Genomic DNA, 16,895 nt, shown 5'->3' on the forward strand with positions numbered 1-16,895 from the left:
AGTGTCAGCTTTGTAAACTGCAGAGCTGTCATTTATTTTTATTTTTTTTTTAGTAAGCCTTAGCATATTACATTGCATTAGATAATATCAGAAAATTTTAGATGATCTTTAAGGTCCCTTCCAACCCAAACCATTCTGTGATTCTATGATTATGCAAAATATTAAGGAGCAGGAGTGGATACATTCATACAACTGAGAGTACATTTTGTTTATTTTAACCGAATATGCATACACCTGTCGATTATTTTTAAAGAATCATTTTGTAAATTCTATCTGCAAAGAAAATTTTACTCCCAGATAAAAACAAGTATTACTTAACTGACCTTGAATAAGGTCAACTATTCGAAATGTGAATAGTTTTCCCTTCTTGCAGATGCCATGGTTTGACATTCCAGAATTTCAACCAGGGTAACTGTTTTTTAGTTAGCAATGAAGTATTCTTGTTGTCAGCTTTGATGCTTTCAGCATATGGCATTTGAAAGCTCTTACTTTCTCACTCTACTAGCATGCATGTAATCCTTTCCAAGTCATTACCACAGAGGAGTAAAAACTGTATTGTCCTTCTGCCTCCAAATTATCATCAGCATGAAATGCTTATGTAAATTTAATCACACAGCCAACACAAGGATCATCAATACAGTTACCAGACCCATATATTTTTTATGCTCCCATGACTAGTTCAGAATAGCCATGCCAGTTGCAAGCTGTCAACAAGCAGCAGGAAAATTACAGCTTAGCACAGTGATCAGACCTGATCAACAAGATGATCTGCTAAAATTTTCCTGAGTAGCATTAAGTGTTAAAATTTATTTTGGGCAGTGGCTAATGGTATCCCTGCTCACGCTTCATGTTTCAGTGACATATTACTGCTTCCAGGTCATCATATAGTACTGAATTTTATTACTAAACTCTTGATATGGTGATGAGGACAATATAATTGAGAGATATATTGGTGTTAGCTTATAACACCAACACGTATTAATGATTTTAATAGAAATTAGGAACATGGGAGCTGGAAGAAATCTGATGAATCATTGAGTCAAGCATCTTGCAGTTACTTCTAATCCTTTACAGCAATTACCAGCCATTTATATTTCTTATTCTGTCTATGTTTATTGGGAGCTGGTCCAGAATGTCACTCCCTGAAAATTAGAAGCCCATTTTTAATTTCCAGTTTAAATTTAATCATAACCAATTGGTATATTTTTGTTCTTCTGCCAATTCTTCTGTTACCTTAAATAGTTCTCCTCACTTCCAACTGTGTACCCCTATGCTGTATTTACAAAGACCAAAACTAAACTCTATCTTGGCTTCTCTTGACCCTGTCCTGTTTTGTTTTGGCTAAGCAATCTGAGCTGGTTTTGCTTTACCTCTTAGGAGAAATCTTCTGTTCACTGAATTGTGGATCAGATTTTCATAAACATAGGTGACTAGGGATGTACATGGATTAAATTTCAGACGAGGAAATGCCAGATGAGCATTTACTTATGCTTTGGATAATGGCAACTCAATTTCCTTAATTTTGCAGACAGCTCATCTCCTCTTGCAGCTGAAGATCCTACCTGCCACCTTCTTCCTGCATTTCTAAACATCGTGACTGGTTTGTAACCAGTTACCTCAGCCTCTCCCTATATGCATTATGGGGCCCTGGTGGCCCATTCCTCTGACTTGTCAAGGTCCATCTGAATGACAGGCCTGCCTTGGAGCAGATCATGTGCTCCCTGCAATTTTGTGTCATATGCAAACTTGCTCAGGGTCCTTCCATACCCTTTTCCAGGTCATTGGTGAAGATACTAAACAGTGTCAGCCTCAGTGTTGACCCTTAAGAAATGCCATTTAATTAGGCTGCCAGCTAGATGATCACTGGCAGTTAGTCACAGAGGAGTACTTTACCTTTTGTCTGTCTGGTATATCCAAACTTCTCCCTGTCTTTCTTCTCTCTCTTCCTCTCCCTCACTCTCTATACAGATATGTACACACACACACTCTTTGCAGAATTATGAGTTTCTGTTACATAAATTGACAATAAAGGAACTTAAGACAGAATATACTATTTTTTGCTCTTCTGAATAGCTCTATTTTCACCTGCTTTTTCAGATTTTTCCTCTAGTGTAAGACAAATCCAGACACACCAGTTGAACAATATGTTCAGCATTGCAGACTCATCTGCTGGGTTATCACTGCATAACATTCAGAGTCCTGAGAATAAACATATAAGAGTTTTTTTCAGGTGAGTGTACTACGGGACACAAGAAGCTTCTGTTTCCTATAGTCTCATGGACATTGTGTAGGAATCTTGGTGAGTCAACTCCTAGTTGAAGGTGAAAATAATGTGTCGTGTGTCATGTTCTTATATCCTTTCTGAGGCTTTCTCATTCTTTACCCTGAGTGCTCTGTGCATATTTCTTCAGTACTGCAATACCTCTTTTTTAGATTTTTTTTTTTTCTTTTTCTCTCTGGTTTGTCAGACGTTGGAAAGCAGCTCTGTTGCCACAGGCTGCTCATCAATCCAGAGGTACAGTTTCTTCTGATTATGAAAATAACCCTGAGAGGGGCTCTAGTTCTTTGTTCTGTTACCATGACATCAAAGATTTTTTCTGTATCATTCCTGAAGCATCATTCTTAGTGCCTCTTCTCAGTATCGGGAGAACATCCAGGTGGAGAATTATCTGGCACGGTCCTCCTGTGTACTTTTACTGCATGCAGTGAATTCTCTTACTTGTTTGCCTCTGATATTTGAATGATAAGTGGCAGAGGATGGAGTGTGTATCGGTTACAAGGATCTATTTGAAATCCACCATGTTTACATTTTAAGACCTTTCTTAAATAATAAAAAAAAAAGCTTAAACTTATTGTAGTAAATTGGGTGACACAACATTGGCAGCATCTTCTGGTAATCTTTTCCTTGAAATTACATAAGGTACAAAAGGTGGACTAGAAATCACAGGGATGTGACTACTCAGTGCTTACAAATCCCCTGCATGTCAGCTGTACATGCAAAAAATGCAGGTGGAGCGAGTGCCCTGTGTTCTGGTTAGAAGTGTAATTAACTGAGAAATATATGCATGGTAAGTCCAGTATGTTGGATTTTGCATGAACACTGGAGATGCTTTTCCTACTGAGCATCCCAGCAGCACATAATATTACTCATCAAAATTTTCCAGACAGAACTATGGATGCTCAGAAATTTTGTAACAAGGTATAGTTTGTGTTTATACAGCTAAATTTTTCTTCTCCCAAAACAGGGTGTCTACTGCATGCAAATCAGAAGTTAGTCTCCAGGAGTCCTTTAGCGGAAAGACTCTTGGTCCTAATTGCCAACATGTCTTTCTTTCATGCACATCTCCCTTTCCTTCTGTCCCTATGGATCCCATTCTAAAACAACACTTACTCTGTACCTTCAGGCTGGTGATCTGTGCTTAGCCGCTGGTAACACAACATGCTGTCTGTGGGTGATGCACGTTCCTGCCTCATTTGCTGTTGTGTTCATGCCAGACAGCTTTCACCGCCTGCTTACACCTGTGGGAGGACCTGCCTCTTTCTTCCACCTAGGATGACAGCAGAGCTGCTGCTTGCTGGAGGCTCCAAACCAAGATGCAAGCTCTGTCGAGCCCTGTGGGGCTGGCCCAGCATCTCAGCAATGTGTAGAACAAAACCGCTGCTGTAGGCCGCCTCTTTTTGTCTGCACAAAAGGGCTGTGTGGGGACTTCAGAACTTGTCCTCCGTAAGCTGTTCATCAGGGAAAGCAGTGTTGTGACCTGTGACACCAGCACCAAAGGTAGAATCAGCTTGTGCTATGCACCTCAGAAATCAGAAGTGGGTACAGAATTTCAACATGTGAAAAGTCATCTCTGAGACTCCCTGCTGGGCCACTGTCTTTTGTGAGCACACCGCTCTGGAAAGAAAAGACATCACTGGAGCCTTCTTGTGTCTGACTCTTGCCAGTCTGTGGGAAGACTATTAGGTGTTAGCCAGCTTGTGATAGATATGAACCATGTCTGGTCTGTAGTGGCCATGTTGAGAGGGCTGCACAGGCCTTTTGTCCTACCTAGACTGTAGCAAATAAATAAATAAATAGTTCTGATTTCTCTCTCTCTGTCTGCATCTGTATGCTGGCAAGTTCTGCAGGTTTCCCCCAGCTCCCTTCCTTAGTTACATTCTCCACAGACACAGTCTCTTCTCTCCATTTCTGCCTCTCCAATGCATGTGCAGGCAACCACAATTGATACCCACAGCAGCAATCTCACAGGATGGGTCCACTTCCATTTCCTGCTGGGACTGCTGATGTCTTTCCTCTGTCAAGTTGTACAGAGCATAGCTGGCTTTGGTGCTGAGTGGCTGACTGCTGCCAAGAGCTAGGCCTTCCTGAACTGAGGCTGCTCTGCACAGTTTGAACAAAAAAGAGCACAGAGATCTTCCAAAGGAGCTGCTTGTCTATCTGTGGCTTGAGCTGTTGCATCTGCTAGAAGAGCTGGCTGCCGAGAACTGAAAAACTCTGCTAGTGTAAAGCTGAGAGCACACAGATGCCTCAAACCAAGCTACAGTGACCATCTTCCCCCAGAAGGTTGGCCTTACACAGGAGCGCCACCCTTTTTTCTTTCAGCAGCTCCTCTACACTGAGAGGAATTAGAAGATTATCTGGGTTAAGGACTGTCTTCTCAACCAAAGCTGCAATTCCTTGAGAGGGCAAAACCCACAACAGGATTGCTGACCAACCGTCAGAACATGGAACAGTACCAATGGGTGAAGCGTTTTTCTCTCCATCTTGCCTCCTTTACATGCTTCCCCTTCACTTTCATATTACATCCAGGAAAGAGAACAGCAAGGCTGATGCCTTGTCATGGAAGGAAGATTCAGATTTGGATGCACACCTTCTGCATGCACCCCAACCCTGTTTTCTCCAAGACATTTCATTACAGCCATGGCAGAGGACAAATTCACTGCAGAATTTTTCCAGGCCACTGGAAGTAACCTGAACATAATAGAGCATCCCATTGGCACAGCTGCCCTCAGCCTTCAAGAGCAGGATGGTTGCGTGTACTATGGCTGGCAGCTGTACATCCTACAGGGACCACTGCAGACACAGTCTTCTGCCAACGCCATCATATTTCTGCATCCAGACACAGGGTTTGCTGGATGATGCAGTACCTGATTACCTGGTGGCCCACAGGACAGGGAGATGTGGCTGCACTCCTGGAAAGAGGTGCTCTATATCTGTGGAGGTACACCCTGAAAGAGACTGTGGCCCGTGGGTGAGCCATACCAGAGCAGAGGAAAACGAGTAAGAAGCAATGAGCAGCAGAAAGAAACCATTACACAAATTACTCCAACATCTTGCACCACCCATTTCCTCACCATGGAGGAATGAATTCGAGTAGGCAGTAATCTGTAGTGGGCATTACGGACTACTCATTCTTCACAGCCAGTTTTCCAGAGCCAATGCATAAATTGGATTGTCTGGTCACCAACCACCTGGCTTCCATGCTGGAGCTGGCAGTCACAACCACAGCTGCACATCCATGGTCCCCAAAGACACCTCTTCAAATCAGTGAATAAGGCTTCAGGGTTCTAGAAAACTATCATTGCATTTCTTATAGAGGTGACTCAACCCAGGGCCACCCTGAAAGCCAGGAGTTTATGACTGCAGAGCAACTAGTATCTACTACCTTGTCTGTAAAGATTAGCCACGTGTGCCTAATAAATTCCTGAACCCCCACCTGATCCCCGCTGAAGGGTGTTTGGCAAAGCTGGGGGCAGGGGTCACTGGGCACTGGGGATGTACAGAATCCTGCAGGGCTGTGATTTGTCTCTGCTTCCCGGACAGCATTTGGAGATGAGCTTAGAGCTGTAGGGAGCACTGGGGCTAGCCCGTGCACAGCCTGAGGGCCTGGCTCCATGGTGCTCAGCTCAGAGTTCAAGGAGGCTTGACCTCTCAGGCAGGAGTGGGGACTCCTCCACAGGGGAAGACACGCCAGGACTGACCATAAAATAGGCAGGGGCAGTGGTCTCACCACTCACAGTGCAGTCTTACAGTACCCAAGCAGGGCTGGTGACAATAACAGGCTCCATCAACAGTCCAATGATCATCAAAGGCAAGGTGGTAAGTTGGATCTGAGGTCAATCCTGAAATCCAGGAGACAGAGCAAGCAACAGAAGACAGAAGTGGACACAAGTATACCTGTGGTACACCTATGAAGTAGCTCAGGCAAGAGTCAGGGACCCAGTTCTGAACATAATGGAGCTCCTGGGCCCATGGGGCACAGCATGTGGGTGGAAGCCCCAGGTGAGGCTGGTCAGGGCAAGTAAGGTCTATTGATGCACCCATGGTCTTAATTCTCCTGTGTGGTGCTTTGGGATGGACATTCAAATTTTTCAAACCAGAGTAGCCATTCTGTAACTAGCATCATGTTATTAGTATCAGTGCCTCACCATTATGTTTTCTTGCAGCTTCTAACTTGTCTGGATTATCAGGGCACCCATACTTATTAGGTCTAGTATAGTTTAATCTTGACATTTTACCTTCTTTCAGTGCTGCCGGGCCAGGACTCTAAATGATCTTTAATTTGATGTCACGTGTCAAAGGTCAGCGCTCGGTCTGTTTCCTCCCTCAGTGCTGCTCAAGATTTTGCACACCTCTGTCATATCCCCCCCCCCCCCGCCTTGCCCCTATCTTTTCCAGAAAGTTTATCTAAGTCATTTTTTGTACAAAGCCATTGCATGCTTATGATCCCTTTTTCCTTGCCCTTTTCTGAACCTCTCCCCATTCCTTTGTACTCTTTTTGGGATGGAGGACCCAGACTTGTGTATAATATTTATCAATTTATACACCATTTTGATGTTTTCTCTGTTTTATTCTTTACTCCTTTCTTAGCAATGTTTAATGATCGATTGACTTTCTTTCACACTACTGGACCCAGAGAAGACATTTTCATACAACTACCTGTTACAACTGTTGCCAACAGCTCCAGCCTCTTCGTTTCAATGGGACGGTTTCTTCCCATATGTGCTACTTTACATTAAGCTTCCCTAAATTGTTTTCCCATACACTCAGTATCCTAAGACTCTTCTGCTTGCAGTTCTTCTCAGCCTGAGATTGCCTATGCTTCCCTAAATAACATTGTACCATGAACAGACTCTGACACTGCCATTTCCAGATCCTTGAGAAATCCGTTGCACAGATCAGGTTCCAGAGCACATCCTTGTGGGACTCTGCGGGTGACCTCCTTCTACTTCGTGAACACAGACTGTTGATTCCTACTGTCTTATTTCCTGTCCTTCAACCAGTTATTTACCCCTGCAACTATTTATTTCTTGGCAGCGTAACTTTTAAGAGCTTGTGATGATATACACATTCCAAATACCTTCCAGAAATCAATGGTCAGGATTCCAGGGTCTACTTCCCTTAGCCACAAGCCTGTTGACTTATAAACGTTTCAGTGAGATTGTGAGGCAGTTCTTTCTTTACAAAAGCCACTTTGACTCATCCCTATTACAGCATTTTTATGTGGATGCTCACTAATTCTAATCTATCTTACAGTTTCCATTAAATTTCCTGCTACAGACATCAGGCCTGTACTTTTCTAGATTTCTTATGGCATCCTTTTAAAAAAATGGTGTTACTTCTGCATCTCCTGCTACCAAATCAGTTTAGGTTGCTAGAGGTTGTACAGGAGAGTTTGTAGTTCACCCTTGAATTCTTTTAGAATTGCTGGTTACATAGCATCCGGTTCTTGTGATTCGTTACTATGAATGTTGCCTATATGTTGCATACTGAGTCTTTCAAGACACAACCCATGGTGAGTCCCCCATAAAGAAGAAAAGCCAGCTTGGGAATCTCATCCAGCTCTGCTATAGTGAACACAGATGTAAATAAATAATTTAGATTTTCTGTTGTTTTCTCTGTATGCTCCTTTAAATTTGTTTTAATTTTCCTGGTGTTGCAGACTGTCTGGTAGGCTTCCAGAGCCTGATGTGTTTGAAAATGGATTTATTATTAGATTTTATGCCTTATGCAAGTTGTTCCTCAAACCCTTCTGGCCTGTCTCATGGGATGGTTTACTTTTCATCTGTCACAAGTTCAGATTCTATTTTCAATATTAGGCCCAAATTTAGCTTTTCGAAGGATGCTTGTGAAATGCTGTGCCCAGCAACAGGCTCCCTTGTCCCTGTTGCTTAACCATGGCAGGTTCCTTTTCCCCCTTATACGCATTTGTCCTGAGCCTCCAGTATTGTATTCTTAAAGTCTCCACATAACCCTCAAAGACATTATTATTTTACCTGCCCCTCCATTTTCAACAAGCATCTTCATTTTTAGGTAGTTTCCTTTTTTAAATGAAATTGCCTATAAGGGCTTTATGCAAGGAAAGAAAGGACAAAAGAGACAAAACATCACTGTGTGCTGCAATGGACTGTGCCCACAGCACTCCCTTGCCTTCTGGAGGAGTATGCGGTACTATCTTAAACTACTGCTTCTGGCTGCAGGGTTAGTAACCCCAACGGCATTTGGAAACACCTAGGAACAGCTTCTTTGAAAGTCAGGAACTCCAGGAAATCTTCTGCACAAAAGGGTATTGTGTGTATGCAGGAGGCTCATCCTGAACATCTGGACTTACAGTTCATCAGCTGTAGAACATTTCATCTTCCTCACCAGAATCTCAGCATCATGGCAACCTTGCTCTCTCACCAGGCATCTCCTGAGCAGTCACGGACCCCACCACAGGCTGACTGGTCCTTAAATATTACCACGATGCCAGTTCAAGAATATGTTTCTATTAGCAGATTTATCTTCCCTGGCATGCTGGCACTGACGGTTATGGTTAGGGATTCCCTTCCTTCTGCTTCCCTACCTCATCTCCCCTCTCCCTGGAAGGCAAGGCTGTTTCACAGCACCCCTGCTGCATATAGGAGAGATCGGTGGCTCTAAGGGTGCTGAGTACGTCTCCCCCATGTCCCTTCCCACCACCCTGGGGGTTTGTCTGGGTGGGCTTAGTGCCAACTTCTACAGGTAGCTGTCAGGCCTTGAGAAGCCTCAGTGGGTGCCAGCCCCTCATTCTTTCCCATGCCGCTTTAAATTCATGCTCTCGTCCTCAGTGCCTCCCTGTATTACATTTCAGGTGTGATTGTGCCTGCCCTCTCTGACCCTCACCCACCGGCTTGACTGCTGGCTTGAGCTGCCCTGTCACTGCAGGCTTGCCTGGCAGCCTGGCCTGTTGCCTGAAGCGTTGGTGAACCTGTTCTGCTCTTCTTGCTCAGTTGTTGTAGAATTTGCTGACTCTCAGCTCCCAGCTTTACTTTCCATACGGAGCAGTCTGTCCCGGCTGCTTCCTGGCCATCATACTGGTCAGACGGAAAAGAGCAGCCACTGAGGAAAGAAATGAGTGACAAATAGCAAAAGGATGGGGAGATAAATATTCAAGCACGACAAAGTAGGAACAAAAAATATCTTTTAAGGGAGGGCATATGATACAGTGGGGAGATCCTTGCCCCTATCCCCGCACTGAAAAGGAGAAATGATGAGGGAAAGAGAAAAAGACTATTTTGGCCAAACTAAAGACGAGAATAAAATCACATGCCTGTACAGAAGTGTTGGGCAATTAAGTTAGGCTGTCAGGAATGGGTGGGTTTGGCCCAAATGTAAATTAAAGACAAGAAAGGAAAAAGAAGAACTGTTCAGATAAAAAAGGGAAAAGGGGGGACAAAGGAAAGGCTGTGCAGACCTGATCATCAGCATTTGTGCAGCAGCACATAGAGGCGCTAATCGCTGTAGTGCTTTCCATATCACAACTGCTTTTGCCACATCAGTCTGCAAGCTTCCTTGGCAGCAGCGGCAGGAGGCTGGGGTGCATTTCAAGAGGTGATGCTTCTGCAGTAAGCCCGCCATTTCTCTAAGGGCTTCGGAGCCGTGAACTTTGCTTACTAGAAAGGGAAGAACCATACAGCAAATGGAAGTTTGACCCGAGAGCTTCGCCGGGCGGGTGCGGAGGGCAGAGCGCTGACCGTGCAGCGGTGTCCCTGGGGCGCCATTCTTCAACGACTGCAAACTGCGACCCTGCCATGAGGTGTCTGGAGGGCTCAACAGTTCTATGAGGGCTCCGGAGCCACGCTGCTCAGCCAAGGGGAGAACTGCTCTGTACAAGTGCTGTAACCATGGCACTGCAAACCTCTGCAGGGAGGTGTGAATCAGACATGCAGTATGACAGAGCGTGCGGATCTGTGGGGCGTTTGGGCGCGGTTCTGTGGGGCGTTTGTAGCTGGCCCATGGTGAAATCTGCCTGCAGCACCGGCTGTAGCACGGGAACCCCTGTGTGGGCTTCCCAGCAGAAGCTGGAGGTCCAGCGCCCTCTTGGGAAGATGCGTGCGGCTCCGCCACCTCCCTGGCGCGGCGCACGCAGGCCGCCATAGGGACCCTGATGACACAGCCCCGTGCCCACGGAAAGCGCCCGGCGGCACTCCACAAGCTTCCCCCTTTCCCGCTCATTCCCGCCCACTTCCCGAGCCACGCCCCCCCGCCCCTCCCACCTCCTGCCCTCTGCTCTCGCGCTTGGAGCTCTAGTGCGGCTGCGGGCGCGTGCGCGAGCTATGCGCGTGCGCGGCGGGCAGGAAGCCGGAGCTTGGGGGAGGGGGCGCGCGCTGGCATGGCGGAGGCGCGGCCTGGTGCAGGTAAGCGGGGCCGGAGCGCCCGAGGGGGAGCTGGGGAGGGGGCCGGCGGGGTGGGGAGGAGCGATGGCGGCTTGGCAGCGCTGCTGTCGGGCAGAGGGCCGCGCCGTGGCGGTAGCGGCCGAACGCTGCCATGTCTCGGGGCGCGGGCTGCGGTACCACCTGTTGCCGCCGCCCCGCCCCCGCCCGCCGCGGGTTCGCGGCGCCTGTGGCGCTCAAAATGGCCGGGCTCGGCTTGGCTGCGAGGCGCACCGGGGAAAGTTTGCCCGGGGAGGGACGTGCGAACTGCTGGTGCGTGACAAACGAACGGGAACCCCAGGAGCAATAGAAGGAGCCAGCTGGGTTCCGGAAAACTTGCAGCTCTCTGCCCACCCGTGCCCGTGAAACCCAGCGGAGAGCGGTGCTGTCCGCGCAGGGCGGCCGGGCCTGCCCCAGCCCTACGGGCTCTGTCAGCGTGCGGCGTTTCGCGGGACCTCGCTGGGGCCTGGGAGCAGAGGTCTGGGGCGTGCAGGAGGTGGCTGCCTAGAGCGGGTGCCACCTGCCCAAAGCGACCTAGGCAAGGGCTGATGGTGGAGAGCGGCTTAGGGACCCGACCTGGAGTGGGGTTGAACTCCACAAGTACAAGAAAAGATTTTTTTTTTTCGCTTGTTTTTCCCTGATGACTTTTATCATGCAGGTTCAGATTAACTTTCGTTTTACTGGCTGTAGCTGTGGAGAAGGAGGGGAAATAGCCTTTCAAGATCCATATTCCAGCCTCATATTTAATGATTTATCATGTATTATGGGCACTTAAGGATAGAAGAGCCCTTATGTAATAGTGTCTCGAGTGCTTAACTAGAAATAACGCTGTTGCCAAGAGTCAGTCATGATATTTAGTGTTTTCATCATGTCTCTTGATTTTCTTGCAGTCTGGGTAGACTTCTCAGGTAATCAATGTCACCTTGGGATCATCTGATGAGCTAACTCCTTTCATGGTTTACAGAGTTGTTGAGATTTCTCGCAGGAAAAATCCTGGACTTTTGTGCTGGGGTGAAGAAGAAAATATGAATCTCTACTTTTGCAGCACCCTGATGTTAATTCAGATTAAGGTTATCATTAGCCTATATTCTAAGTGGCATCCTGTCTCTTTTCCTCTGTTCTTGGCAGCCTAGCTATCATGATAGAAAAGTTATCTGAGTCCGTTTTTTGGTGGGATTAAAATGGGTCCGCAGCTGCCTTGTGGGAAGTGGAATGGCCTGGGACATGGTTCAGAGAGCAGAGGCTGGTAGTTTCAGTAAAAAGAAGCTGGTGCAGGCAAATGGCTGCTTGTCTGTTTATCTTGTGTGCTGTCAGGCTATGAGTCAGCTCTGGTCCTGAAACCGTTTGTACAGTGTATATTTATTGGAATAAAGGGTGTTAAATGGGTTTACTGAGCTAAACATAGCTTTACTGAAAAGCTGTAGGATAGTCTGGATGATACACCATTTCTACATTTGCTTTGTAATACTTAAGCTAGCACAGATATTATCACATGACCTTAAGTTCTGGAGTTCATTCCTTGTTATGGTAATACATACTGTGTTATCAAGAACCACCTCGTAGGTAAGTTTGGAATTGTGCTTGTGCAGTATTAGGTGCAATGTGCCCTGCAACTTCATGGACAGAGTGAGTGTGTGATTTTTGAAAGCTTAAATATGTAAGATGTTTCTGCTCTCAGGGTAGATCAGGGGACACAGTTGAGGTCGAAGAATGACAGTTTTGGGTCACGGCAGATGTGCAGCCCATCCAGGATATTTTGCCAATAGTGAATGATTGGTGAGACACAGGGGATGAGTATAAGAGACAAAGGGGAAGAATATGAGAAACGAGGCAGCTGTAGAATGATTATTCACATTGATGCACCTTTCTAGTTTATGGCCCTGTGCACCTAGAAGAGACAGGTGGCATTTGTATTTGATAGCCATTAATGGATGTTTTTTTTCCATCAGTTGCCATAATTGCTGTCGAATGTAGTTTTGGGGTTTTGCCTTCACAGTGACAGCTGGGTCATTATACATGGTACAATGCATCATTAAAGTGAAGATATCAGGGAGTTGCTATAAAGGTTTGAGTAGCCTACTGTAAGGGTGAACAGGAAAGTGAAAACTTACGATATATTTACTCTACTTATGCAAAATCCATTCTGTAGTAGATACTTCTCTTAGGATGATGGAGCTACTTATGGCAAAGTTGTAGTTCTTTCCCTACTTTTATATTTCTCCTATGTCACCTTGAAATGGGCTAGCTAAAACTTCATGTTCTATTCAAAACCTGGCCGCACTGAATTTGGACAATAGCATGAAAAGCCAAAAACATAGCACTGTGCGCCAGTATACACAGAGGGCTAAAGAGCTGGAAAGCAGCTCTGCAGACAGGGACCTTTCAGTCCTTGGTGGACTGTAAGCAGACCGTGAGTCAGCAATGCTCCCTCTCTGCAAAGAAAGCCAGCAGTATCCTGGACTACATTAGGAAGAGTATTGCCAGTTTGTTAGGGAAGGTGCACCTTCCCCCCTGCTCACTGCTGGTGAATCCACCCCTGGAGCACTGAGTTCTGGGCTCCCCGTGCAAGGAAGACATGGACATACTGGAGTGAGTCCAGCAAAGGGCCATGAAGATGGTTAGATGGTTAAGGGATTGGATCATTCCTTATATGAGAGGCTGAGAGAGCTGGGGCTGTTCAGTCTGGAGAAGAGAAGGCTCAGAGTGATCCTAGTGCTGTGTACAAATACCTGATGGGAGGGAGTAAAGAATATGGAGCCAGTTTCTTCTCAGTAGTATTAAGTGAAAGGGCAAGAGGCAACAGGTACAAATTAAAACATGTGAAATTCCATCTGAACACAAAGAAAAAGCCTTTTTACTCTGAGGATGATTATACAATGGAACAGGTTGCTCGAGTTGTGGCCTCTCTGTCCTTGGAGATATTCAAAACCCAGCTGGACGCACCTGTGGGCAGCTTGCTCTAGCTGACCCTGTTTAAGCAGAGTATTTGGACTAGATGATCTCGAGGACCCTTTCAACCTCAGCCATTCTGTGATTCTGTGGTAATGATGATTTTTACATGTTAATCTTTCTCTGATAATTTTTGCTAAGAGTTGTGGGAAGGGAGCCTATCTCTTATTAGATGAGCTATTACGGTTGGAATAAACCATAAGTTTTGGGCAGGCAGACTGGTCTGCATGAAAATTGGTTGCACTGCTTGAGTCTTTAAGCCTGAAAGTGTAACTCCTGTTCAGGAAGTAATCCAACTCTTGTAAATCTGTGTCATCTCTGGAAATTATAGGATGCTGTAGGTGAATATATAAAATCATCAGAAAAGACAGAAAAGAACAAGCTTTGTGTCCTGTAAGAGGTTTAAACCTTCCAATGCTATAGGGAAAGCCACAGGTTTTGTAATGGACCGTCCTGTTCTTTTTTTGTGGTACAGTGTAAAATAGGAACCATAGGACCTGTAAAGAATGTCTTCCCTGTAACTTGTGCTTTGCGTTCAGCTGACTGGACCATTTCTTGTCTGGGTATGTGCAGTGCTGACACGAATAGATTGGTGTGTATGCACTCTGTGCTGTCATCTGTCTTTAGGTGAAAGAATAGGTTATTTGAATTGCTTTAAAATTGAAGAAGTCCGTCCTGAAACTTTGTCTTCTACTGGGAGCCAGTATATAAACAGAACACATAATCATTGAGTACCCTGAGTTATAAGGGACTCACACAGGGGTCATTGAGTCCAACTCCTGACAGCACAGAGGGCAACCTAAAAGTTAAACCAGGTATATGAAAGCATTACCTAAACGCTTCATGAACACTGAAAGGCTTCAGGCCATGACCACTTCCCTGAGAAGGTTTTTGCAGTGCTTGACCACCCTCTCATTGAAGAACTTTTTCCTAACACTACCCAATCTGTACTTCCCTTGATGCAGCTTTAAGCCATTTCCTCATGCTCTGTCACTGGCCACCAGGGAGAGGAGATCAGCACCTCCCTCTTTAGGCAGCAATGAGGTTCACTCCTCGGTCTCCTCCAAGCTGAACAAAGCCAGTCTTCTCAGCTGCTCCTTGTAAATCATGTCCTCTAGCACTTTCACCATCTTTGTTGCCCTCCTTTGGGCACGTTCTAGCATTTTTATGTCCTTCTTGTATTGTGGAGCCCAAACCTGCACACAGTACTTAAGGTGATGCTATTTTTGGTTGAATTTACAGTTATCTCAGTAAGAAGTGGCCAATTAAAAAATGTGTCCGGCCATAAAGACTGGGATTAATCAGTGTTGTGTATTTAGTTCCAGTTTTGTATTAATCTGAGGTTTCAGAAGGACAATCAGAGTTCTTCCTATCTAGGAGGCAGAAATGCATTCATATAAGAATAAAGAAATACTAGCTCTGACACCAAAGGGGCTACCCTGCAGACTCTTGTACCCATTATATTTTTTTCTGGCTGGACTTCAAGATTATTTTTTTCTTTCTTACATTTATTCTTAATTATCAACTTCATACAGTCTCTGCCTAATTACAGTACATTGTTTAATGTCTCTTCAAAATCTAATGGGATTTAGGTTGCTGAAACTGCTAAGCAATGTCACTTAGGCATGGTATCTTTAAGTGGTGCCTTCAAATGTCATTATTGATGTCTTCATAAAAAAAAAGTACTTAAGATATTAAGTTTGACTGTACTGGTCCCCAAAATAAGCTCTGTTTTTGAAGCAGAAGTTCTCCTTATTAAAATGAGACATATACTACTAATTTACTTCCTATTTTTAAAAGTGTCCTTATCAAATTATTTTCCTAAAGGATACCTCACATGGACTACCTGACTTTGCCAGGATGTGCTGGCTCTGTCCACAGTTACTGCTGAAGTGGTGTAATGTGTAATGTTATGGCAGAACAGGTGTGAAACCATATGAGTTTCATAGGCTTGGTTTTAATTCACAGTTGAGCTCTTGGGGGTATTAAATATGCAATGAAGAGGTTGTTTCTAAAGGTATTGTGATTTTCTTTGTTTATTTTATAGAAATACAGGCTGGAATCTTGGGGGATTTGTGTTTGTGCATGTAAACGTGTCAGAGGAAATTTGAGCCAGTGTTAGCTACTGGATATTACACTTGTATATGTATTTTGCTGCTTCTTGCCTTGGCAAACAGAAATCAGTTTTAGTAGAATTTACCACTTCTTTGGAATTTTTTTGCAATGTAAAAGCTGACAGTGAGAGTAAAGAATCCTACTCATGGGTGATATAAAAAGTCCTGATGAATTATTCATACTTTGGAGGCGCTTTTAGATATCTGAGTCCTGGTTTCCCATCTGTTCCTTCAAACTTAATAGATTATTTGGAATGTGCTTTCAAAAATATCCACAGCTACATTTCAAGTCCTGGTTATACTTCTTGGAGGCTGTGCTTAACTGTATTTTGGAAAACCAGCATTTTAAAGCACTGTCCAGTGTGTTTTTTATGTCAGTATAAGATAGAAAGTTTTGCTGATCTACAAAACATACTTACTCAAGCTTGCTTCTTGTGTTCATTTGAAAGCCCTCTGCAGCAATTTGTTTATAATTCATACATACATTTTTACATACCACATCTCATAATTGAATAGCTAGTGGTATTTAACAGTGGAATATACTTTTTAGAGGTAAGCTGTGTGATTTTTGAAAAACATGTTTTTATTAAACATTAAGGAGCCATTTGGTTTACTTTGTATCTCTCCAAATTTTAGGGTATACAAAAGGAATCTTAAACCAACTAATAAAATGGGTTGTTTCAAATAAGGTTTGTATAGTATTGCACCCTGTCTTTGAATTGAAGTATGCGAGACTATTTTAAGTGATCTATACTGAATGACTGCTGTTTATTTTATGATGTAAAAGGACTACGTTGTAGTCCTCTTTCTTAATGATAGAAAAGAAACTGGCAAAGCATTGGAAAAACTGAAAGTAAGTGTAGTTGTAGAAAGTAAAAAGGACAACTTTGTATTTTGAGTTGTTTTCATGGGAGACATGCTAAGATGAGAAAAATAGAATGTTTCCAGGGAAGCTGCTTGCAGTCCGGATTCTTTCAGATTTATAAGCCTAGTATTTTGTACCTAGTAGTGTCAGCAGTCCTAATGATAGAGTAGAATAGCTCTGCTGGAAGGGACCTGCAACAATCATAGAGCCCACTGCCTGATCAATTCAGGGCTAACCAAAAGCTAAAGCATGGCATTGAGGGCATTGCCCAAATGCCTCTTACACACTGACAG

General features: G+C 44.5%; 1 protein-coding gene across 1 annotated transcript in view; it reads left to right on the forward strand.

Moving 5' to 3' along the window:
• The first annotated feature begins 10,628 nt into the window (after window positions 1-10,628).
• NFX1 (nuclear transcription factor, X-box binding 1) overlaps window positions 10,629-16,895 on the forward strand; it is a 71,823-nt gene continuing 65,556 nt past the window's right edge. Inside the window, exon 1 of the mRNA XM_086467776.1 lies at window positions 10,629-10,659. Within this exon, the coding sequence (XP_086323902.1) occupies window positions 10,635-10,659 (25 nt within the window). The 5' untranslated portion in view covers window positions 10,629-10,634. The remainder of the gene's footprint in view (window positions 10,660-16,895) is intronic.

The sequence above is a fragment of the Leptosomus discolor genome, chromosome 7 (assembly GCF_034619465.1).
Source record: "Leptosomus discolor isolate bLepDis1 chromosome 7, bLepDis1.hap2, whole genome shotgun sequence".
Classification (NCBI taxonomy): Eukaryota; Metazoa; Chordata; class Aves; order Leptosomiformes; family Leptosomidae; genus Leptosomus; species Leptosomus discolor.